General features: G+C 49.2%; 2 protein-coding genes across 11 annotated transcripts in view; one reads left to right on the top strand and one right to left on the bottom strand.

Moving 5' to 3' along the window:
• Window positions 1-2,541: 2,541 nt before the first annotated feature.
• NCDN (neurochondrin) lies at window positions 2,542-11,298 on the bottom strand. 6 transcript variants are annotated; one of them, XM_042996460.1, is made up of 8 exons: window positions 10,503-10,687; window positions 9,829-9,969; window positions 7,765-8,733; window positions 6,725-6,966; window positions 5,923-6,147; window positions 5,394-5,536; window positions 3,637-4,077; window positions 2,542-2,607 (listed from the first exon to the last, which is right to left on the bottom strand). In XM_042996460.1, exons 1-7 carry the CDS (start codon window positions 10,671-10,673, stop codon window positions 3,641-3,643), a joined length of 2,328 nt encoding a protein of 775 aa, XP_042852394.1. In that variant the 5' UTR covers window positions 10,674-10,687; the 3' UTR covers window positions 2,542-2,607; window positions 3,637-3,640. The 6 variants fall into 6 exon arrangements, with proteins under 6 accessions (XP_042852394.1, XP_015397702.2, XP_015397703.2 ...); XM_015542216.2 differs by lacking the exons at window positions 2,542-2,607; window positions 10,503-10,687 and adding exons at window positions 10,852-10,919; window positions 11,191-11,298 and having other exon boundaries at window positions 3,412-4,077; XM_015542217.2 differs by lacking the exons at window positions 2,542-2,607; window positions 10,503-10,687 and adding an exon at window positions 11,191-11,298 and having other exon boundaries at window positions 3,412-4,077.
• Window positions 11,292-24,287, top strand: part of KIAA0319L (KIAA0319 like) — a 95,769-nt gene continuing 82,773 nt past the window's right edge. The window contains exons 1-2 of one of the 5 annotated variants that reach the window (XM_042996454.1): window positions 11,433-11,521; window positions 14,538-14,706. In XM_042996454.1, the coding sequence (XP_042852388.1) occupies window positions 14,565-14,706 (142 nt within the window). In that variant the 5' untranslated portion in view covers window positions 11,433-11,521; window positions 14,538-14,564. Of the gene's footprint in view, window positions 11,522-11,678; window positions 11,864-14,537; window positions 14,707-24,287 lie in introns of those variants that run through there. The other 4 variants (XM_042996455.1, XM_042996453.1, XM_042996457.1 and 1 more) reach the window with 4 other exon arrangements.

Below are 24,287 nucleotides of genomic sequence, written 5' to 3'. Positions count from 1 at the left end.
ACCCTCGGTAGCTAGACATAGAAACCAGGTACAATCTGAGGAGATCATCTGATAAATGATTTTGCTTTATGGCTACTGGGAGACAGATGTTCATGATCTGCTACAAGCTACCAGGTTTTGTGACTGTGGACTCTGTCACTCTTCTCTTTCTGGGCTGAGGGACTCCTTGCTTGCTGAGTCATGGAGGAGGGCATTGCTGTTTGCCCACTCTCTGGGACAGATGTGCATATGTGGAGGCCTGGGATGTGCACAGGGGTACATATGCAGACTATCCTGGGCACATGGGGACACACAACATAGAGACACTCTTGGGAAACAATCCTACACATGGAACACAGGACATGTATTGACACAGGTGCTCATGTTCAGATATCACAGGCTCCCATTTGGCATACTTGGCATATTGCTCTTCTCCCAGGCTCAAATATTTCCCTCTCATTTCAGAAAGAGAGCTTGCATTTGGATTTGATGTTAAGAAAAAACTCAGGCCTGCCTCCTTTATTGATTGACACAGCCACCCTCCTCCCAGCCTTTGGCAATTTCTCCTGCCCTCTGGGTCTGGCTGGTTGGCAGAGCGGGGAAAATCTGGCACAAGGAGATGCTGAGGCGCCACCTGGTGGTTATATCTCACAACTGCAGCTCAGGTCCCCTTTTCTCCCTCGAAGCTGAATTGCCAAGAGAGAGCTTGGTCTTAAATTAGCCTAGCATCTTCCCCATTCAGGAGCCCAGAACTCTCTGACCATTCCTCACTAAAGTACAGAGCCCAGTCTTTCTGGTGTTATAAGCCTTTCTGCAGGGTTTCACTCCACCTCAGGAGGACAAGTACTTTGAGAGCAGGGACCCTAGGTGGTTGCCACTTGCTTTGGGCCCTTCCCTTCTCAGCCACTCCTATGGACTTTAAGACTCTACACCCACAACTCCCAAATCTGTCACTCTGCCCAGACCTCTCTGAGCTCCAGACTGCAGAAAGCAACTTCCCCCTGGATATTCCACAAGCAGCACAAACTCACCATTTACCAAAATGAGCTTGTATTTTGCATTAACCTGTTTCCCAGTGTTCCTGGTGCCAGCGAATGGCCCCATTATCCACTCAGTGGCCCAGATCAGGTATCCGGGAGGGCTCTTTATCCCTCCTCACTTCCAGTTAATCACCAAGCCCTATTAACTAACTCCTACCTATATATTTTTCCCATCTTCACTGCCGCTGACTTAGTTCAGACTTAGTACCTCCTCTCTGAGCTCCTTGCCTCAGTTGTCCCCCTTGTGCAGCCAGTCATCTTTAAAAAATGCAAACTGGATCACATTGTCTGCTAAAAAAAAATCGCAGCATGATCCCACCTCTAATCTTCTGAGCATGGCAACCACGACTTGTGAGATCTGGTTTATGCCCATTGGTCCAACCTCATCCCACTTTACACTCTGTGTAGCAGTAATGAGCTACGTGCAATTCCTAAGCTCGCATGCCGTTATACCTGCTGTTCTTCTGTTTGTCTATCTGGCAAGCCTCTCCTCATCCCCATGTCTCAGAGCAAATACTTCCTGAGCTTTCCCAGACATATTCAGTCAGGCTGAGAGGCTCTCATGGTCCAGCCTACTTCGTTCAGACCCCCGTACAAGCAGCTGATTATACCTCTAGGGGATGTTGCCTTGTCTGTTTCCTCTCTAGATTTTAAGTTGCTTGAGGGCAGGGTCTGTCTTTTCATACTAACCCTCACCCCACTGCCCCGGGACTCCATGCTAAGAACATGACTTTCAGTACATCTAATAAATAAATGAATGTTATTCTGTCCATGCATGGCCAACCACAGACAGGCTCATGGGACATACTCAGTGAATGCTTGTTGGCTTACTGGCCTTGGTGGAGACGTCTGCGGTATGTGGGCTGGGGGCAGGTCTGGCTCCTGAATGAGAGCCTGGGCTCAGGCCTGGTGAAGCAGTGGGGGCTTGACTTCAGTCTTGGGCTGAAGCTCTTAGGCCCCTTGTCTTTCTCACTGACATAGAACAGAGGTGAACAGCTGGTTGCCTAAAATGTTTTCCTGTACAAAACATTTGGCCTGGAGATGTTGTTGAGGCAGTAGTGGTTTCATGGGGAAAAAAATGAGCAACATTCAAAAATCAGGATTTTGCATAAAAATTAGGGTTTCTGACTTACCTTTAGAGATTGGAGGATGTGACAGTGCTACTTGGAACCCCTCCAGGTCAGCACTTCATTTGTACACAGGAGCACCTAGGCCTGGCCACCATAGCATCTGAATTTGCAATCCTGCTCTGGCAATACAGGGTGTGGACTGAGGGGTCAACGGCCTGCTCAGTCTTGGCTCTGACACCTTACTAGCGCATCACCTTGAGCAAACCACCTACCCGTGCCTAGGTTTCTTCACCTGTAAAATCGGAATAATGCCTGTGTCACAGGGTTCTCTGGCAGGCTAAATTAACACTTGAAACGTGCTTGGCAGGGTGTGTGTTCAGCAAATGGTAGTTGTGAGCTCCTCGAGTTTGGAAGGGAGAAGGTGCAGGACAGACCACACAGGAACCATCTTGTCACCAATGAACATTTATTGAGTGTCCGCATGTGCACAGCTTTGAACTTGGCGATCACAGAACGCACTGGGGGAAGGAAGGGGGAAATGGAAGTAAGGGATCAGGTTGTGTGTGGGGGGGTCCCCCGGGATCATAAGAAAAGTAGTCCCTGCTGGAGTCGCCAGTCGCGTCTCTCTGCAGAGAGGGATCCTAAGCAGGGGTGGGGATTAAAGCCAGGCACCACGATGGTGATGGGGTGCAATCACTAGGGAAACATGCGGATTCTGGAGAAGTGTCCCTCCTGTTCCTGGCTCCAGTCAAGCCAGATGGCACTAGGAGGACAGGGATCAGATGCTCAGGTGTCCAAGCAGGGATAAGGACAGGCAAAATAAATAACCCCCCAACCCCCATCGTCACTCTGCTGCAACATGACACAAAAGCTTAGAGGCCAGGGCCTAAGGACTCCTGGGTCCCCTCAAGGAAGCTCAGGTGGAAGGAGGTTTCCCCACCCACACACCAGGCCTGTCTGCCCCAGGTCTCCCTGGAAGGATGAGGCAGTTCAGACCCTGGGTCACTGAAGTTGATAGGAAGAACTGCGATGTCAATGGCCTGAGTCTGCTCTCTGCCAAGGGGCTAAGGGCAAGGGCCAAATGGCCAATTGGAAGGACGTGGACTGGGAGGCTAGAGGGGGCACCACAGCCTAGGGGAGCCCACGCCCTGGCCGGCAGGGCACATGGGCTGAGGCAGCCAGCTCCTGCCAGCCCTATCCCATCCTGGGGCCTCCCTCCCGTGGGGGAGTCTGACACAGGGCACAATGACACCTAGTGCCCCCCTCCCTGGGGGCTGCTCCAACATTCCCCGGCCTGGCAGCGATAGCTATGTTGATTTTTCAAGCCAATCCCTGCCCCCATGGGGGCCCGGGGGGCGGGACGCAGTTCCTTACACTTGAGGGATGGGCACTGTGCCCTTGCCCTCGGAAAAGCCAGAAAGCTGGGATGTCGTGTGTGTGTGTGTGGGGGGAGTCTAGGGAGGGGGGTCCAGTTTGGGAGCTTCAGGGAAGATGCCTCCTCCCTCCTTCCCTCGCTGCACGCCCCTGGGTCTGTCCCCAGTGGACACCTGCTCAGGGCTCTGACAGGCACTGCTCCAGGGCAGCCATGCGGTAGTGGCTGGCTGTCTCCTCACCCGCCTGTAGCCTCATGGCCTCCCGGCACAGCCGGTTGGCCCGTGCCAGCTCCACCAGGACGCCCTGATAGGCGGCGACCATCTCAGGCTTGACAGAGTTGGGGCTGACGCTGCCCAGCAGCTGGAGCAGCTCCTGTGGCCAGCGGGAGCGCAGGGCGGCCGGGGCCAGCCAGGGCAGCAGGGGCACACAGCCTGTGAAGGCCTGCATACCCAGGAACCAGAGCTCCTGCAGGTCGGCCCAGACGCCCTCGTAGTCGGGGGACAGGGCCAGCACTGCCTGGTCTGAGCCAGGTGTGGCCCGCGCCACATGGGACTGTGATAGGAAGAGGATGGCAGCTGCGAAGAAACCTCGGGACGCTGGTGTTCCCTGAAGAGCTGGAAGGCAAGCAGGGAGTGGGCGCGTGAACTTGGGGGGCCAGCTGCTTTCCCAGACCCTCACTTTACCCTCCTGTGCGGACACACTCTGGGGGCCGAAGCAGAGCCTAGGACCAGCCTGCCTGGGCTTAAACCCTACCTTCAACTTCACTTGAAGTTGGGTGACCTTGGGTAATCCACTTTTCTGGGTCTCGTTTCCTTACTTGTAAAACGGGGCCAATAGTGCTAATCTTAGAAATCGGTTGTGAGAATTAAATGTGATAATCTTGGTACACTCAACCTCATGGTCAGCCCTTTTTGCAGTGGGACGGGAGCAGGATGGGAGCCGCTGCCGGGCCTAGAGACCTACAGACGAAGGCGGTCTCAACAATTTGATTCTTGGGCCAGAAGGGGGCGCCAGAGTGGGGGCAGGGGGACCAGGAGCTGGTGATGGGGCTCGGCTTACCTGCCAGACAGGGGCTCACCCCTGTACTGCGGACCCTCTCAGGGAGGCTGTTAGTCCAGCCTGGTGGCATCTGTGGGTTAACAGCACTGGGGCTCTACTCAGGCTGAGGTGATGCAGCCTGGGACTGAGGGAGCATGGGGTTAGAGCGCAGGGGTGGCTCCTGGATCACTAGGTCATGCTCCCTTCCCATTGCCGGAGGACCCTACTGGGATCCCTGCACAGGGAACACATAGGCAGCTGAGGGTACAGGCTCATTACACACTGTTCCCGGGCATCTGCTCAGCTCCTCCAACCTGACAGATGGGGCACAGGGAACAGGCGGGGACAGAGGGACCCAAGCAGACACCCACGGCCAAAGTGGAAGACACAGAGGGCTGGCAGGGGCTGGAGGGGACGTCCCTCCTCCTTCACACAGCCAGAGTGAGGCAGGGTTGCGGAGAAGGTATGTGCAGAGGGGGCACCAAAGCACTGAAGCCTGTCACGAGGGAGGTGATGTGTTAAGCAGAGAAAAACCTCAATGGGGAGGAAGAAGGTTCCTGACTCAAGCCCTGGGTGGGGGCGGCTCCACCTTGAAAACACTGGATTCAGACTCGGGCTGCTGGGAATTTCAGGTGCCTATGCCTGTGCCTCTGAGCAGGCCTGTACTTACACCCACCAGACCTTGCCTTAAGTCTTCAGAAGGAAAAGAATGCTATCATTTGGGGAAGAAGGGTGGGGTAGGGTGGGGGATGGAGACACACTTCACAGATTTCCTCTTAGTTGGAAAATTCTATAAAACCATTTCCTGAAAATGGGGACTTATGCCCAGAATATAACAGGTCCACCCGGATCTTTTGTCTGTATCCATTAGGACTGGGTCCCCGGAGCTTACCTGGAGAGGTACTGAGGAGCCGGGCCATGAGAAGGCCCAGGGTGGCCACATTGGCAGCCAGAAGCAGCCTCCCTTGCTGCTGCACTAGTGAGGGCAGCGACGTCATCAGGGTGTTCATAAGAGATGTGAAGCAGGCATCTCGCCTGGGAGAAAGGGTGGGGGGTGGAGATGGGAGAAGGGGTTATTTGAGCTAGACCAAGGCCTGGGAAAACCTGGGATTCTGGGCTCCCAGCTTCACCAGGCAGGGTTTCGCAAGAAATGAGACAGCAGGGTTAAGAGTTAACTTTGGGCCCATTCGTGGCATCTGGGGAACAGAGACTGGGTTATAGCTGGAGCAGGCAGACAGGCCCAGAGGAGTTCTAGACATGCCAAAACCTCGTGTGGGGTGGCTCTGTCTATTCTGAGAGCCTGTCACTCTAACACTAGCAGGAACCCATGGGCACAGGGAAGCAAAGTAGGAGACTGAGATCTGAGGCAAGTCTGAGCAGCCCCCACCCCTTGCTTCCTCCAACCTCCTTCCCGGCCTCACTTGATCAGCCCTGGTGCGGTGACCACAAGGTTGAGGAAGATATGACAGCAGGTCTGCAGGCCGATCTCCACACTGTCAGGCAGCACTGAGGTGTCATGGCCTGGGGATGTGAGTTCCCACTGCTGCAAGAAATACTTGCACAGAAGTGAGGGGGCTCCCTCCTTGATCAGGATCTCCCGGGGCCCATCTTCAACGGTCAGGTGGCACCAGCCGGGCAGAAGGAGCCTGGGGGGTGGAAGGAACAGGTGTGTAAGGGGTGGGGAGAGATGAAGGCACAAGGATTCCCTTTCTTGGGGCATCCCACCTAAGAGAAATGAAAGCCGGGGGAAAGGACACATCCTTCCTTGTAGGTCCCACAGGAAAAGCACATGCTTTGGTGCTGCACAGGCCTAGGCTTGAACTTGGGCTCTGCCACATGGTGTATGTGCGGGCAAGTTACTTTAACCCTGAGTCTCAGTTTGCTCATCCTGAAGATGTGGATGAGACTTATGTCATAGATTTGCTGTGTGAACTAAATGAGACTGTTTTGGTAAAGGGTAGAACAAAGTGCTTGGTGTGTCGTAGATGCTCAATAAGCATGAGTTCTCTCTTTACAGAGAAATCTGGGGTTGGCAAAGAAGACTTGGCTGACCAGGAGTCCTGTGTGAACAAGCCCCCCAAAACAAACAGAAATAATCCTAAAGGAAATCTCATGCCCCAATCAGGAAGCCCAGCACAGACCAGTTTGGGGGTGAGGAAGTGTCCCTCTGTTATGCTTTTCTTTAGAACAGTCTGGCTGGACAGACTCTAACTACAAACTCACCGGAGAGCATCCCCTGGCCAGGTGGGCCCTGGGGTGGTGGGGGAGATGGCCAGGGTGGCCACCTGCTGGGAGAGGTCATTCGCCTCCTCGGCCTCCTCGTAGAGGGTCTTGGCATAGCGCACAAGGAAGGGCAGCAGCTGGCAGACCTCCTTGCGCAGGGATGAGGTCTCCTCGGCCAGCCAGGCCCCCAGGATCCGCACCGAAGCAAACACAAAGGGCTCCTTCTGCTTCTCTGGCCCCACCTGTTGCCATGGGACCCCTGTGAGATGGAGTAGGACCAGAGACCCTCCCCGGCCGGGACAGCATGCCAGCCAGCCTAGGAATAACACAACTAGAAGGGAATTCTGGCCTGTGACCCCTTCAAAGGCAGGCCCTGTGTACCCAGCACCTAACACATGGGAAGGATGCGCTCAACAGGGGCCTGGCACAGAGCAGGCCCTCAGGGCATGTCTGCCGAGCGAATTGGACTTTGGACAACATGTCCCCACACTCACTGCATCCCCTTTCCCCCCACCTCTGAAGTATCACAAGGCTCGAAGGAAACTCACAGGTCCAAAGCTAACTAAACACTCCCTCTACGGCAGCTCTGACCTGGGAGGAGTTAGCTGAATCTCTCCAGAGGCCAGAAACCAGGCAGCCCCGCTCCTTTGCCCAGCTCCGTGCCAAGTTTGTATGTGCAGGTGTATGGAACAATGCAAGAGGCTGAGCAGAACAGACTGCTTCGATTTGGAGTGTGTGTGTACTGGGGGGAGGGTTGTGAGTGGGAAGTCACTGTGTTGTGTGCGTGTGTGTGTGTGTGTGTGTGTGTGTACTGTGATGTGAGTGCACATATGGTGTGTGGTATGGTGCTTGTGTGGAGGCTCAGGGAGGGAGGGAGAGGGAGGCTCGGCCACTCTACTCCCGGGAGTGCTGCAGGATCAGCCCTCAGAGTGGGCATCTTGCGCTCTTCCTATTACACTAAGGTGCAATTCACTTCCCCCTTTGCCTGGCCTTCTGGCTCTCCCCACACCAGACTCCCTCCGTGGGCCGCTATACCTCACCTGCTGCAGATAGTGGATGACAGCCCCGATGGCCTCCTTCATGATGCTCACGAGCTGCACCTTCTGTGGCTCCTTGAGCAGTGACTGCTCACAGCGGGTGCATTCCTGGATCCCCAACTCCATGAGGGCGTAGCAGGCGGTCACCACATCCTCTTTTACTTCTGTGCCTGTCTCCTCCAGTGCCAGCCGTACCTCCACACATGCCAGATTCACCAGCAGGGCCAGGAACTTGCTCCCGGAGCTGCCCGCTGGGATCCAGTCGGAGCCGCAGGCGTGCGCCAGGCGGGCTGCCAGCTTTAGTGCAGGGTTGCGCTGCCAGGAGCTCAGCTTGCTGCCCAGGATGCGTGCCAGCCCGGCCTGCAGATCCCGGAGGCATTCAGAGGGCACGGTTGTCGGGGGCAGAAAGAGGGGCAGCAGCTGGCAGAGCTCAAACTTGCTGGCATCCTCAGCTTTCTGGAAATCTTCACTGAGGCCCCGCAACACGGCCAGGAGGTCGGGCTCCGCCTCCTTCCAGCACTGGGTCTCAGCAGCAGCCAGCAGCCCCACTAGGAGTGCCAGGGCCTGGTCAAAGCCATAGCCATGCCCCAGGTATGCCTGACACAGGGCAGACACGGTGCCACCAGCAATGAGGTGCCGGGGGCCACGGGGTGTGCCTGCCACAGCTGTCAGGCACTGGTAGGTGTCGTCAATCATGGAACGGCGAGCAGCATCATCCGGGTCCCCCCGGGCAGTGAGGAAGGTGCTAAGGATGGGGATCTTGTTCAGGACCTGGGGATGGGAGGCCAGTTCAGGGTCACTGCAGAAGCAGGCCAGCAGGGCCACACCCAGGGCTCGGAGAACATGGTCGGGGCAGCCATCTGGTGCCTCCTTGGTGGTCAGGAGACGATTGGGGAAGGTGAAGCCTACGGCATCGAAGATCCGCCGCCGAGTTTTGGCATCGATGTCACCTGCTTTGACTGCCTTGGTCACCTAAGGGGGGGGGGTATGTGCTATCAGCAGGATGAAAGGAAGACTGCCCCCTGCACCCTTGGGCGGTGACCATTACCAGGATGTGGTTATGGAAGGTGATTCTCTCTGGGGTCAGGAAGCCTCCAGAGGTCATTTTGTCCAGCTCCTTCCCTCCCCACCCCAGGGAGACAGATGGTTGTGACCTCTGGGATCCCTCATTTATGATTACGTATACAGAAGGGAGGTCCAATCCTCAACTACTCGTTCTGCCATTTCATCACTCAGTCATTCGGGAAGTTCTTTCTGATGTCTAATCTAGAAGCTGGCAACCTGATTTGGGCTTAGAGCTCAGTTTAAAATCCCCCAAGGATTTAGGGTCTCGCCCTAATTGCTCTCACCCCCCTCCCCAGAGAAGCCTCTGATCCATTCCCGCCACCTTCTCAGGGGAAATGGCTCCTGTGTCTCGCCACTCTGCCTGTCAAAACATTTCCCCTTACATTTCACCTCAACACCTCCTCTGCTGCAGTGTGAGCCCTTGACTCTGGAGCCTTCTCCCTGTTGCCATGGCAAACAAGCAGAGACTGTACTCCCTCCTCCCTTCACCCCCCACACATCAACCCCCCCTTCCCAGCACTGCAGCTCTTGCTCTGCTGGCCCCAGCCCGGTTCTTCCAACAGGGCGAAGCCCCAAACCAGCTCCTTCACCCTCAACCTACCTACTGCCATCCTGGCCATCCCCTGGGACCCCTTCCCAGTTACTTCTAGTTCTGCTACTCTCTCCACCCCCAGAGCAATCATCCCCAGCCCTCAAGTACTCTGCACTAGTTACTACCTGCTGCTGTCACCCTATGAGTCAGCTCCCATCTGCTTCGGGACGCCCCAAAGAGCAGACCCAGGCAGCCTCCTCCAAGGCTTCTAAGGCCCTACGCCTTATTCACCCCCATTCTCCCCTTTGCTCCCACACTTAGGGGAGCAATGAAGAGTCCAAAGGCAGGCATCTTGGTGCCTCCGGGAATGCCAGGACCACCTATATATCCTCTGGGACTTTTTGACCCCATTCCTAGGGGACCCAACCACCCAGCCCTTCCCACCTCCCAATTTTCAGTCAGGTCCTTACTAGCAGCAGGGCTGCAAACTGCTCACTGTCATTCTTGGCCTCACGGAGGGCTCCCAGGTAGCGCTCCAGGGTGGGGTTTCGGCTCTCTGCCTGGTTCAGAGCTGGCTCACAATCCGAGGCCATGATGCCCGCCTTGCCCAACTGTGAACACAAGAGGGACTGAGCATCCCTCTGCAGAGGAGGGGTGGGGGTGGGAGTGGAGGATGGAGGGAGGGATTAGCACAGAGGGAGGGGAGGATCAGGAGGGATGGGTTCCTCAAGACTGACCTCCCTTGTGGGGAGCCCCTTAAAGGTGCTGGACCCTCAAGTCCTTAGGAATGAAGAAGGGACCCTGGCCAAGGTCACCTCCGGAAAGCGGGAAAGAAGGACCATGCATCCCGCTGCTCAGCTGGACAGCTCTCCTTACCAATCTCCCAGGAGTGGGAGGGGGGCTGGCCCCACTGCTCAGCTGCCCCCTGGCACCAGAGGCCTGGTTTTATCTCCTTCCACCCAAGCACACCAGGAGGGAGTGGTGAGGACAGACAGGAAGGAATGGAGACATACATGGGTGAAGTTCGATTATCCGGACTCAGGCTGATATGAGGGAAAAGGGCATCCTAGGTTTCCTTTCCCCTCCCTTCTCCAGAACAGGCAGGAGACAAGCTTCAGCACAAGTGAGGATGCAGGGTACTGACCAGGGAAGGCTTGGAGGCCCCTTTGCGGACCCCACCCCTCCAGCCAGGGCTCTCAAACGCCCCCGCAGGCTCCTTGCCTCCTCTCCTTTCCCTCCCTCGGGCAGAAGCTGCAGCAGCAGCAGCAGCAGCAGCAGCAGCAGCAGCAGCAGCAGCAGAATTAACCCTTTGCATTCCCTCTCCTCGCCCTCCCCGCTCGCTACCAGTCAGTGGATGCCGGCAGGGGCTGGAGAAGCAAGAAGGGGTCCGGGGTAGCTCCCAGGACAACGGAGAATCCAAAAGCCGGATAATCGAAGCGGGGCTGCTGAGATGGGGAGATGAGAAGGGGAAGAGGGTTCCTGGCGGTCACCACCTGTCCCGCCGCAGCCAGGTCACAACACGACATTGATGAAGTCACGACAGGGCGGCGATGAGATCACACTTCACGATGGCGCGGTGATGTCACGGAGAGATCACGGCAAAATCACGACATGGACAGCCCCAAAGATGACAGGGCAAATTAAAAAAAAATATATAGCTATATATTGAAAAGGGCTGTGACAAAATGGAGTCTCGACAGGGCACGATGATGTCGCGATATGGCGCGATGGAGTCGCGATAGGGTCCCCGGGGTGTGTCGGCATCGATCAGCGCCGGCTCGGCGAGGCCCTGGTTGGGATGCAGGGGAGGGCCTGAAGGGGGCTGAGCTCACCAGGCTGCGGCCCCGAGCGGCGAAATCTTCTCCGAGCGCGATGCTCCTGGAGCCTGGGGCCGCTGCTCACGCCGCTTTGCCCACTCCCGGCTCCAGGCGGCTGCAGCTCCACCCCCACCCCCGCAGAGCTCTCGGCCAATCCGCGGCGGCTTCACTCCGGGCTCTGGCCAATGGCACACCTGGGCGCTAAGCCGTAGGGGGTGCCACCGTTGCCGCCATCTTGCTTATGGGTATTGCCCGAGTCTGGGGCCTGGGGCTCGCGCAGGGCAAGCGAAGGAGCAGACTGCGGAGAGCAGGAGGCGACAGCCTGGCGGCCCAGGCTCCTTCGCTCGTGCGTAGTTCTGTCCCTCAGCACTGCCTCACCTCCCCCTCTGGCTCGCGGCTGGAATTGAGCTTCCGGGGGTGGGGGTGGGGGCAGGAGGGCTGGTTAGCAAGAAGAGTGTGTTTCCGGGTTGAGCCCAGGGAGGTGGGAGGAGGCGGCGTTTCCGGCCGCTGTCGCTGTCCTGGGAGGCTGAGGCGAGAGGGAGCTGTCCGGGTGGGGAGCCCACACTACCTTCTTCTTTTTCCTCCTCCTCCGGGTGAGGGGAGCGAAGGTTGGGGCCCCGACCCCATGGACCGGGAGGAGGCGGAGGCCGCCGAGAGCCGGGGCCCCGCTGTGTGGCCCTGAGCCCCGGTAGGTGGCCGGGGGCGGCTGGCTGCCAGGCCGAGGACCTCGAGCTCAGGGGAGGGGCAAGCGGGACGGGCTATTTCTGAGGGTGCGCTGGCCGGGTGTTGGGACCCGGAGGTGGCGCTCCTGGCCCGGCTAGGGCAGCCAGCTGCTTCTGGCTCTGTAGGTGCGGGGCTCGAGTCCCAGACCCTGCTTCTTTCAGGCCCACGCCTGGTCATGCAGCATCCTCCATCCCCTGACAGACCGGGCTCGGGGCGCTGCTATCCTTCTTCCCTCGACTTCTGCAGCCTCGTCTTTAGCTGCTGTCTCTGGTGTTCGGTCTCCCCACCAAGATAGAAAGTTGATGCAGAACAAGGGGGGCGGGGTTGAGCACGACGTGTAAATTATCATGCGAAACCTGCCTTATTCCGGACTTTAGAAAATTATTCCCCACAGAGGGGTTCTGTGGTGTCTGCGGTGGGCACAAAGGTGAAATGAAGGAAGTCAAAAGAACACCTCAGGCGGTTCCAAAAACGCTTTTCCTTCTCTCACCTCCTGATGCTTGTGCCCAACCGACAATAGATGCAGTTAGTGAACAGCATTAGCTGAGTCTCCTTGTGCTTTCTTCTGTGATTAACAGACTGGGAGCTAAGAACAAATTGGAAAGACGACCCCCCAGAACAATCTGTTCATTTTTCCAGCTATTTGGAAAACAATGCCTGCAAATATAAGCAAAGTTATTCATGGCAGTCTGTTCTGTAACTTTCCCAAATATCTGAGATTTTTTTTTAAAAGAGCTTTATTCTTGATTACTCATACCAGCTGAATAGGCTGTTTCAGACTTGCTCTGTCGTTGTTCAAACATATCTTATCGCTGTGTACATAAATGGAGTTCCACGTATGTAGCTGACAGACTGAACTATGATACATCCCCCATCAACCTGAAGGATTAAGTAAACATTACCCCCTTCTCTGTCTGAACAGCTGCTGCAACAGAGAGTGCTTTTATTTCGGGTGTACTTGTAACGCCCTAAATGCCAAAACTATTGCAAGCTTTTCTAGATTTTCATTTGTCAAGTATTGTGGGGGTGTGTGTTCTCTCTCTGGGTTTTTACCCTTTGATTCTGTAACAAACCATTTGGATCTTGGTGATTGTGTTGTTCTTGCCTCTGGTCAGCAAGGCTTTGACTGGACCCTAGCAGTGATCTGCACCCTTAGGCAGTTGTAGATTTCAGAGGCTTGGCTGGTTGGGAGTTCATTTGAAAAGAGCTCTGCCTCTTATGCATGGTTTGTAAGACATTGCACTTCTGATCAGCTTGCTAATCCAATGGTGTTTGTTACTCCCATTTTCAAAACCTATTCATTTCTTTTATGCTTCTGTCGCCCACCTGTCACGCTATTGATGACAGGTGTTGAGTCACTTTGAATTTAAAATCCTTTTGTGGTAGGCAGAAATGTGTTGGGTAAGATCCATACACACACACACGTACACGTGCACACTCACTGTTCCATCTTGAGAGGCTAGAGAAGTTGCTGGATATACTTTCTAACTTGGGCTCCATTTTACAATCTCTTGAACATGTCACTGGCCCGCACATCTTTCAGCCCCCTGCTCCCTAACATACAACTTCAAGACTGCTAGAAATCAGAATGGATGGAAGTGAATGAGGAAGAAGTACTTCAGTTGCTTAAGGCTCAGAGAAAGCCTTTTCTTGGGTGGGCCGTGCCTCAGTTTTGCAGCTGTGTGTGTGCATGTGTCTGTTTCCTGGTATTAGTCAATATTGACTTCATGTGATGCCCGTCTCCCTGTATGCTGGCTGGGGGTGGAGGGCGGAGTCTACCATTTGCCACATGTGGGTGACAGGTGCACATTTAGGACAGAAGAATTTGAATTGCTTCCTCAGAACTCAACCAACCCTCATGATATTGCCAAGATTTATATAATAATTTATACAATGTAGGGAAGTTGTATAAGAGAAGAAACAGATGAAAATCATTTTTTCTCTGGAAGGGACCTAAATTATCCAGCTCCTAGATTCTAGAGTAGCCAGCACGATGCCTAGCACATAATAGGAACTGTGTAAATATTTGAGTGTCTATATGAATTCAAGTCAGGAATTGCAGATGATTCTAGGGATCAGGGACGTGACATTGAAGTGTAATTTGGATAGATTTTTAAGGTCATAGTGGTGGGGCAGTAATAAACTGGAGAGTGCATGTACTTCCTAAAGATAGTCACAGTATTATTTATTTATTTTTTTAAAGCACAGCTAGACAAAACTCTCAGCTTAGTTTGCCTCTGACAGTCGAAACTCTTCATAAATAAGAAGGTGTGTTTGGTCAAAGTCACAAAGCTGTTACTTGCAGAATTGGAACTGAAGCTCAGATCTTTTTTTTCTTCAGGCAAGCGCTCTTTCCATTCTTCCACATAGATGATTTACTGTTAGCTTAGAAAATAATAGAACATAAAATGTTTCAGTTTTACAGTGGATTCATTTCATACCCCTTGCTATGTTTTTATCCTGATAATTATAGGCTTTGTCAAAGCTCAGGTTTAAAATTTACAGGCAGGTATGAGCAGTGAAAGATAAACTTGAAATTTCTCTTCCCTCTAGGCTGTCACATTCTCTAGAATTCTACATTTCCAGGAATCAATTATTAATTACTTGGCATATAATTTCTTCCCTTTCTATCTTTATAGTGAACGGTTCCATCTGTCTGGAAGGCCATGGAGAAGAGGCTGGGAGTCAAGCCAAGCCCTGCTTCCTGGATTTTATCAGGATTTTGTTGGCAGCTATCTGTGAAATGGTTGAGAAGCCTGTACCTGTTTTTTACTTGCTTCTGCTTCAGTGCTCTGTGGTTGTCAACAGGTACCATTTTCTTTATAGATTTAAACTGTATGAGTCTTTCAGTTCATATTAAAGACTAGGAGGAGGTAGAAAAGCAATCTTCTAATTGAGAGAAACGGTCATCCTTTTGGTGGACACTTAGTTTGTTGGGTTTATTTGTTTTGGAACCACAATTAAAATTGGATTCTTTCTCATAAAAGGGAATTGGCATGATAATTTTAAGATTTGGTGAAGATGTCATGAAAAGAAAAACATTTGAGGGATGCCCGGATGGCTTAGTCAGTTAAACATCTGACTCTTGATCTCAGCTCAGGTCTTGATCAGAGAGGCATGGGTTCTGGCCCTGAGTTGGGCTCCACCCTGGGCATGAAGCCTACTTAAAAAAGAAATAAAAATATTTGGAAGTTGGGAAGACCTGGGTCCTGGTTCTGGATGTTTCTACGTAATAACTGTAAAACCTTGAGCAAGTTACCTATTGTCTGTAAGAAGGATAAGATTTCACCTTGTAGCTTGATAGGAGTGATACCATAATTAAAGTGTGTAGTACAGCACTGTGAACATAGATGCTTCATAAAGATACTTTGCTTCTTTTTCTTTTCTAAAGGAATCTTCGCTTACAGGGACAATGTGTTCCTTGCTTTTTCTGTAGAAAAGGGTTATGCTGATAGATTTCATAAAGTATGCTTTCTTCCTAGAGATTATCTCACCAGGCTGGAACCTCTTGCCAGGAAAAAGTGCGAAGGTTACATTTCAAGGGATACTGTTTCTTGAAATCATTTTTTCTTTTAGTTCTTTTGTTGACATTGTCCTTTTCAGAGTATGGAATGTGAGAGAACAGCCATCTCGGAGAGACTTTGGAGTATGCTGCCATTCTGGGCAGTGACCAAAAAGCCTTGTGTTATAGAGACCACTGTCTGGGATAAGGAATCAGCCTTTTGCTCCTATAATTCCAAAGATTTCTGTTGTTTTCCTAAAGGAGTTGGTGGTCATGATCTAGAGAATCAAGTAATTACTGTATTTAGCAATTTCAGTGACATCAGCTTTAGAGTTTTTGTTGTTCTGCAGTGGTGGTTGATGATTGCATAATTAGAGCAGTGGAAATTGCAGTTGACAGAAAGCTGACCTAAATGTTTTTTTACCCAGATGATGCTTTGCTGGGACAGCTAACTATTTCAGGCCAACATTTTATGTAAGATCATTTGAGTTAAATAAGTAAGTGATTTAGCACCATCAGGGTAGGAAAATTGCATTTTTTTGAAGAGCACCTACCACATACCAGACCCTTGGTTATAAACATTGCATATCTTATCTCACTTAATCCCTATGATAATCCTAAAACAGATAGTTTTAGTCTCATTTTATACATAAGGAAATTGAGGCCCAGAGAGGTGGAATGACTCGCCTAGGGTCATACAGCAAGAAGTCACGACAGAGCCAGGAGTTAAACTCTGGTTTTTTGTTCACTCAATAGCCTGTGCTCCTTTTCTTCTGTTACTCTCTGTCTTCCAACCACAGATAGTCTTTCGGAGGACCAAAGATAGTTTTTTTATCCTGAACCATGATGAGCAGCTTGTTATTTGAGGGATTCCATGTACAGGGGGGAAGAAGCATTTCTACTTCTGTTTCTGTATTTCCAATCTAGCACTTGGTTAAACAGAGTACTGTGGGCTACTGTGCTAGTCTTTAGTATCCCCTCAGCTTGCTGCTTAAAAACAACAACAGTGAGCAGATTGAGTATAGAGGTGTAAAGGTGGTATTGTTAGGAGTGGTTCTGGTGCAGATTAGATTTTACTAGTTTTATTTTAGAAAAGTTTGGAGCTTTTACTGTGGAAGAACCAAGAACCATGTGTGTTCAAACTGAGGTCACGTGCAGGTAACACATGACAGATTTGTTATATATTTTAACTTACCAGAGCTTTTTCACATCAATATTTTATTTTATTTATTTAAGTTTATTTATTTATTTAGAGAGAGAGAACATGTGCACGAGCAGGGGAGGGGCAGAGAGAGAGGAAGAGAGAGAGAATCCTAAGCAGGCTCTGCACTGATCGCGGAGCCTGATGCAGGGCTCAAACTTGTGAATGCTGGGATCATGACCTGAGCCGAAACCAAGGCACTTAACCAACTGAGCCATCTGGATGCCCCACACATCAATGTTTTAAAAAACATAATATATTTTTTAATACTTTTCTAAATGTTTTATTTATTTTTGAGAGACAGAGAGAGAGAAAGAGTGAGAATAAGCGGGGGAGGGGCAGAGAGAGAGGGAGACCTAGAATCTGAAGGAGGCTCCAGGCTCTGAGCTGTCAGCACAGAGCCCAATGTGGGGCTCAAACTCGTGAACCACGAGGTCATGACCTAAGCTGAAGTTGGATGCTTAACTGACTGAGCCACCCAGGTGCCCCAAAAAAACATAATATCTTAATAGGAAAAATGAATAAATGATGTACCCAGAGGATAGAAAAGAGACAGTACCATAAATAAGAAAGTAAAATGATTTATTAGCATTTTTAAAAATGTACTTTCTTGTTAGTAACCAGAGAACTGCGGATTCGATTTTTTTTTTTAACTGAGTAATCTTTACTCCCAACGTGGGGCTTGAACTCACAACTCCAAGATCAAGAGTTGCACACTCCACCGACTGAGCCAGCCATGTACCCCCAAAGAACAGATTAAAGTGAGATATCTTTTTTTAGCCTATCATACTGATGAAGATCAAAGTAAAAATATTTAGTGCTCCCGAAGGGTGATGTGGTTGCCCTCGTGCTATCCTGGGAAATTTGAACAGAGAACTTTTTGGCATAAATATCAAGATCCTTAAAAAGTTCATATCTTTTGACCTGGTAATTCCCCTTGTGGGAATTTATCTCAAGGATATATTTAGATGGTTGCGAATGAGGACATTCATCAACACTTGTTTATTGTATGTTGCAAAGCATTGCTACAACCTGTCCAACAGTAGGAGTGTGATGAAATTACAGCATGTCCACATGTGGCATATTATCCAGCTTCAGAGTTCACAGTTCAGGAGAGTAAGTACATGGGAAATGCTCCTCATGTTAAGTAATAAGAGCAGGATAAGGGCACCTGGGTGGCTCAGTGGGCTGAGCATCTGACTTTGGCTCAGGTCATGATCTCACAGTTTGTGAGTTTGAGCCCCGCATCAGGCTCTGTGCTGACAGCTCAGAGCCTGGAGCCTGCTTCGGATTCTGTGTCTCCCTCTCTGTCTGCTCTTCCCCTGCTCATGCTCTGTCTCTCTCTCCTTCAAAAATAAATAAAAACGTTAAAAAAAAAATTAAAAAAAAAGAGCAGGATATACAACTGCATGTCCACTATGGTGCCAATTTTGTGCAAAGAGAAAAGTACTTTTATGTAATAGGAAGCTTGAAACAAGATACATAATTGTGTGTGTATATATGTGTATATAATATATATATATGATATATGTATATATTTAAAGTTTATTTATTTGGGAGAGCGAGATCACATGCTTGCAAATGGGAAAGGAGCAGAGAGAATCCCAAGCAGGTTCTGTACTGTCATCGCAGAGCCCAACATGGGGCTTGATCTCATGGTTCCTGAGATCATGACCTGAGCAGAGATCAAGAGTTAGATGCTTAACCAACTGAGCCACCCAGGCATCCCCTGTTTGTATATTTTTTGAGCAGTGGAATTATTATCTCTGTACAATTTCTGCGTTTTCCATCTTTTTTTCAGTGTACATGTATAACCTTTTTTTTTAATAAGGGTAAAAAAACCTACCTGACAAAGCAACAACAAAATAATAGCAGCGAAAACCTGCTGTTGGTAGCCTGAGTCAGTATTTATCTACTAGTGAGTTGTTCAGTTTTTATCTGAGCCCTTAAGTGTTCCCTCAAAAAATACATTCTTGATTCTTTGCTGTTGTCATTTAGCTTATGGATTATATGTTTATTTATTTTTGAGAGAGAGAGAGAGAGAGGGAGGGAGGTGGGGGGGGAGCAGAGAGAGAGGGAGACACAGAATTCGAAGCAGGCTTCAGGCTCCGAGCTGTCAGCACAGCCAGGTACCCCTGGATTATATGGATTAATCCTGAAAAACTGACCAAAATAAGGCAGGTCTCCCGTTATCCCCCTTCCTGTTTACCACTTGGCAGTTTACTCCCATCTCTAGCAGCACCCCAGGTACCTGCTGACTTATGTAGGTTTCTTTTTTATTTCAGTTTCTGGGTTCAGTGCTGAAGCCCACTGCTAGAAAGTAGTGATTATAGTTTGTCTGATAAAAGATACTCTGTGTTTTCCTTGTAGGCCATTGAATCACTATTTCTCTGTTTAGTGTCATTGTTAAATGGCTTAAAAATAGCATTTCGGGGGGCGCCTGGCTGACTCAATTGGTGGAGCATATGACTCTTAATCTCAGGGTTGTAGGTTTGAGCCCCATGTTGGGTATAGAGATTACTTAAAAAGAAGTAAAATCCTTTAAAAAATACCATTTTGCACCTGGGGACTGTCAGTATCGGGAGACAAAAATGAGGTGATTCCAAGAATTTGGAAATTCCTGCAATAGATGTCAGCTTCTTAAGGGCAGAAGTTTTGCCTGTTTTACTTCTACTAGGTATTCCTAGCAGGTGCCGAGTGCTTGGTATATAGTAGGTGCACCATAAAAATATCTGTTGACTGAATAAGTTAATAAATTAGAAATAAGGGAATCGTCCTTTGAGAATTAAACTTTAAAATTAACATAATCTATCGCTTGAGAGTTAAAACTTAAAATTAGCACAATCAGATCAGAGGTATGTGAGGGCACTTTAAGGAGACACAATGCCTTTGAGAGAAATGAGATCTGATTAAAATATTCACAAATATATTAACATATCTAAAGAAAGAATATGTACATCTGAAGAGCTATGCCTGTGTGTGTATGTGTGTGTGTGGTGAGAGGGCCTGAACCAGCATTGGAAACCTAAACTATGGAGTCACCAAGGCTCATGTAGGCCTAAAGCTAACAGTTGGCTGTGAAAACTTCTACTGACATTCCCCTGCTTCTGAGAAGTAGATCACCCAATTAGTAAGTATTAGTTAATAAACAAGAGAAAACATTCAATTCAGAACTGTTTTTTTTTTTTTTTTTTAATTTTTTAACGTTTATTATTGAGAGACAGAGACAGAGTGTGAGCAGGGGAGGGGCTGAGAGAGGGAGACACAGAATCTGAAGCAGGTTCCAGGCTCTGAGCTGTCAGCATAGAGCCTGATGCGGGGCTCGAACTCACAAACTGCGAGATCATGACCTGAGCCGAAGTCGGACACTTAACCGACTGAGCCACCCAGGCGCCCCTCATAACTGGTTTTTGAGAACTTACTGGCAGTTTGGTCCTAGGCTAGGAACAAGGGTGATAAAGATGAGTACAACACAGTTCCTGCCCTGGAAGAACTCCCATTTTGACGAGGGAGTAGCCATGTGAATACCGTGCCATGGTAAGTGAAAAGGTACAGGGGTGCAGTGCTGTTCTTTGTTCCCCTTCCAGCCCGTTCACTGAACTTTCTAATTATTCTTCCCTCACTCCCTTGTCAGCTTGTTTATTCAGTGTTTTGTTCTTCAGGGTTCTTTTTCTACCCTTTCTTACCTAACTCTTGTGTGTGCCCCCTGGGTAGCCTCATTTTTTCCCATAACTGTTAAGACGTGTGCCGTCTACTCCCAAATCCATAGCTGTTCATTCACTCCTTTCCAGAGCACATACCCACCTGCATGTCATACGTTTCCAACTGGATGGCTCACAGCTGCCTCCGACTTAATGTATCAAGACCAAACCCATGGTCCTTTGTCCTTCTTCCTCCTGTGTTCCCTATAACAGTGAAAAGACCACCTCCTCTTGCGTTCTGAGGTAGAAATCCCTGAGTCATTCCACACTCTTTTCTTTCCTCCATATTCATGTCACTGTAGAGTCCTGTCTCGTGCAGAGTGCCGTTAGTCTTCTCACTGAGGTTGTCTGATTCAGGTAAACATAAGCTCCTTTCTGATATATTCTGAGACCTCCAGTTTGAACTTATTCTTTAATGTTCTTGTAGTGTCTTACAGCTCTCTGTTATTATATCATGCTGTACTGTGTGTGTTAGGCTTTGTGAGGAGAGATTCAGAGTGGGTCTTGCTCTAGAGTGTGGTCCTTAGTCCTGAGGTGAGGTCTTTCTGGTGTGTGCTCGTCTGTGGTGTTAATGTGACTTCTTCGCTCTGGCAGAGCCAAATTCCAAAGTGCTCCTGTTCTTACCCCCAGCGCTGCTTGACCTCTAGTGATTCTGTTCCCCTCTCTGCCCTGTAGCATCTGCTATCTCATAAACCTCGAGTCTTGCCCTGTGCCTTTACATTCCAGCTCTCAGCCTGGCAGGGGACCCTCCCTAAGGACTTCTGGGGCTCCCTCTTTTCACAGCTCCTTCCTCTCCAGTGTCTCACCACTCAGATTTTAGCCAAATTCATATCTCTGCTTGCTGGGCTCAGCAAGCCCCCTGTGTTCTGTTTGGGTTCCAGCTTTTGGTGCTGTGGTTGGGAAGTTGGCCCTGGAGACCTGGGCAGTGGTAGGGCTCACTTCAAGTTTCCTCTCTTCTGCAATCTCTCTCGGGGATTGCAGCCTTGTACTGGCTGTTATCTCCTGACTAAGAACAGTTGTTTTGTATATTCTGTCCAGTTTTATAGTTATTTATTGTAGATGGTGAGTCTGGTACCAGGTATGCCAGGCAGTAACCTGTGTTCTGAGTAAGTAACCTAAGTAATCATAGCAGATGTGGCTGGGAGCAGATGGCTACTATGGTTACTCACTTATGTGTCTGCTTCAAGAAACTGTCTTAATGACAGTTACACACCAAGAATCTAGCACATAGTAGGTAGCAATAACAGTTTGTTGGATTAACCTAAAAATAATGCTGGAAATGACACCACGTTGGAATATACATGTTGAGGAGAATCGTTCTTTTCTACCCTATTTTTCATTCTTGGCTCATTAAGTGGGCCCTTCACTTCCCAGGAGAGAACAATATTTGGAAGGTGATTTTAGCTCTTTTTTCTGCCTTTTTTCTGGCTCTCTATCTGAATGGATGAGTGACTTTTTTTCTGATTGGTGAGGTTGAAAAAGACTCCTATTGTATGGAATGGCCTGTCTTCAGGATTTGCATACGTTCAGCCGTGCTCTAACTGGTCTGCCCATTCCAGGATAGCCTGCCTGTGTCCAACTGGGTAAGTTTAATTAAGTACAGGAAAGTATTAGAAAGCCAGTATGTGGTTGTACATCTAAGCTATGTTCCCCAGTCACCTTATCGCTTATTATAAAGATGATATTTTGATCTCCATTTACCTCTAACTGCCATATTTGTTTAGTTAAAAAAAATTTTTTTAAGTAGTCTCTACACCCAACGTAGGGCTTAAACTCACAACCCTGAAATCAAAGTCACGTGCTCTACTGACTGAGGCAGCCAGGCACCCCTGCCATATTTATTTTTTAATTCATCCCAAACTCTGGGTGGGACCCTCAACCTCCCGTAGAGACTACAGTTGGGACAAAGGCAGCTTCTGGCTTAGCAAGACGTCTTTTCCCCATTTGTTGCTATTTTCTTTTTGTTCTCATAACTACCTGCATTTGCCCCTGACAGACAGAGGCACCTGCACTCACTTTCCTCCTTTGCCCCTATTGTTTGATTGTACTTTGAGGGCTGTAGCCCCTGTTGTACCAGACAGACCAAGTGGTATCTTTTTCTCTTAAGAGAGTAATATATCTTGATCATGCATTGGTCTTATCCTTAGGAGAAAAGCATTTTCAGGAGACTTTTTAAAGGGCATTATATCCCTGCTCTTCTTGTATCTGCTGGGCATCTAATTTAAGGTGGATGACTAATGGAATAAATCACATAGTGATGAGCCTTCAGCAAGAACTTTCTCCTGCCAAACTGTCCTATATTCTTAACTACATTGCAGTACAGGAAGGTGATAAATTATTAATCCTACATCTGTCTCCTCAGATTGTAGGATAATGACTTGAGTATATGGCAGCTGGGGGAAGGTAGAGTTTTCTGGCTGTTAACACAAATCATGCGAGCTTTTTGATTCTAAAGTTCAGCTGGCATTGAGCAGGTCTTTGGGATCTTGTTATATCACAATTTAATTGACCTAAGTAAGACCAACCAAAATCCTCTAAAATTAGCCTCTCTCCCAATGAAATGAAGCAATTGTGTTTTGCTTAAACACTCTTCAATAAAAGATGATCATCTTAAGTCTTGCTCTGTATCTTGGAGCATAATTTTGGTGGGTTCTTTTTGCCCTTCAGAAACAATGCAAACACAAATGTACTTCCTAACTTGTGTGACAAAGTGAAGAGGGATAAGACAATGGTATAACTGGGCAGTAAATCCAATATGATTTAAAAGCTGTCTGAAATGGACTTGCCTTAGGAATTCTTCAAGGGAGGAAATAATACAGTGGAGGAATTTATAAAAACAAAATAACAATTGCAGGGCCAAAGTAAGCCTTTTGGCTTATTTTGGAGATTGCATAAAAATCTTACTAATTGAAACAGCTTTCAGTTCAAGTCATTGTGTGGAACCAGGAGGAACATGATTAAGAACTGTGTGTGTGGTTAGTGTTTGGACATTTATTCTCAGATGAGTTGTACTGAAAAGTTTGGGCCAAAATGCATAGCTCTTGGTTTGAGGGACTGCCTTTTGAACTTCCTTTCCGATCCTTCATCTAAGAGCTTCCTTAAGAAAAGTCAGTCTATGTGGTTAAGTCCCTTTAACCACTTTTGATTTCAGGCAATAATGAGTAAGTTTTAGAAGCTGCAAGAATTGGTCTTGATACCTACCTATTCATCGACCCAGCAAGAGACAGGAGGAGGCAGAGTAGCAAGAGGTTGGAACATGGACTCAGGAGTCAGACAGGCCTGGCTCTGAGTCCTGGTTCTCTTACATACTGGGTGGTATTACTGAAACCCACATTTCATCAGGTTTTTTATCTTCAAAGTGAGAATGACAGTGCCTCTCATAGGATTGTTGTAAGGATTAAGTAAAATGTTTATGCAAAGTATTTAGCCTACTCCCAGGTACATAAGTGACAGTTCAGCAACTGTTAACAGTAGTCATTGTAACATGATAACATAATATCCTGTTTGGTTAAACTCTTGTCTAACTGCAAGATGACGCAGTGGGCATTAGGTTTGAAGTCTCTCCTAGCTTCTTAAACCTCCACCCAGTGGGATCTCAGTTCCCACGTTTTTAGAAGTAGAATGCAGACAGGCAGCTGGTCTTTCTGTATTGTCGGGAAAAGGAGACCTCCATTCACATGGCTTTATAGGCCTGAGGTTGGTGGAAGCCGTGGTAGGATGAGCTACATTGTGTGTTTTCCATGATTATAAAATTCCACTAAGGAGCATGACTGACTACTTGTTTCCTCTTTCAGCCAAGGATACTTTTCCTCTGGAAGAGGACTCTGTTCTGCTATCATGACACCACCTGACCCTGAGCCCTGGTTCACTTTCCCCAAAACTGTTGATGTGCCCATGCTTGGCAAGGCCGTGTGATAGGCCAGGTTATTGCATTGACTGTGGCTGGTTCAATAGCACTTTTGGATTTTGTGTCAGAAGTAGCTTG

Source organism: Panthera tigris, chromosome C1 (genome assembly GCF_018350195.1).
Source record: "Panthera tigris isolate Pti1 chromosome C1, P.tigris_Pti1_mat1.1, whole genome shotgun sequence".
Classification (NCBI taxonomy): domain Eukaryota; kingdom Metazoa; phylum Chordata; class Mammalia; order Carnivora; family Felidae; genus Panthera; species Panthera tigris.
The sequence above is the reverse complement of the archived record's forward strand: the minus strand, read 5'-3'. Positions and strand labels throughout refer to the sequence as shown.

Bases quoted from the DNA above. Each gene is read 5' to 3' on its own strand.
- NCDN (XM_042996460.1), bottom strand. From the start codon at position 10,673: ATGCAAAGGGTTAATTCTGCTGCTGCTGCTGCTGCTGCTGCTGCTGCT. The intron at 8,734-9,828 runs GTAAGGACCTGA...CCCCCCCCTTAG, and splicing joins AGTTTGCAGCCCTGCTGCTA to GTGACCAAGGCAGTCAAAGC. The intron at 5,537-5,922 runs GTGAGGCCGGGA...CCTTTCTCCCAG, and splicing joins ACCGCACCAGGGCTGATCAA to GCGAGATGCCTGCTTCACAT.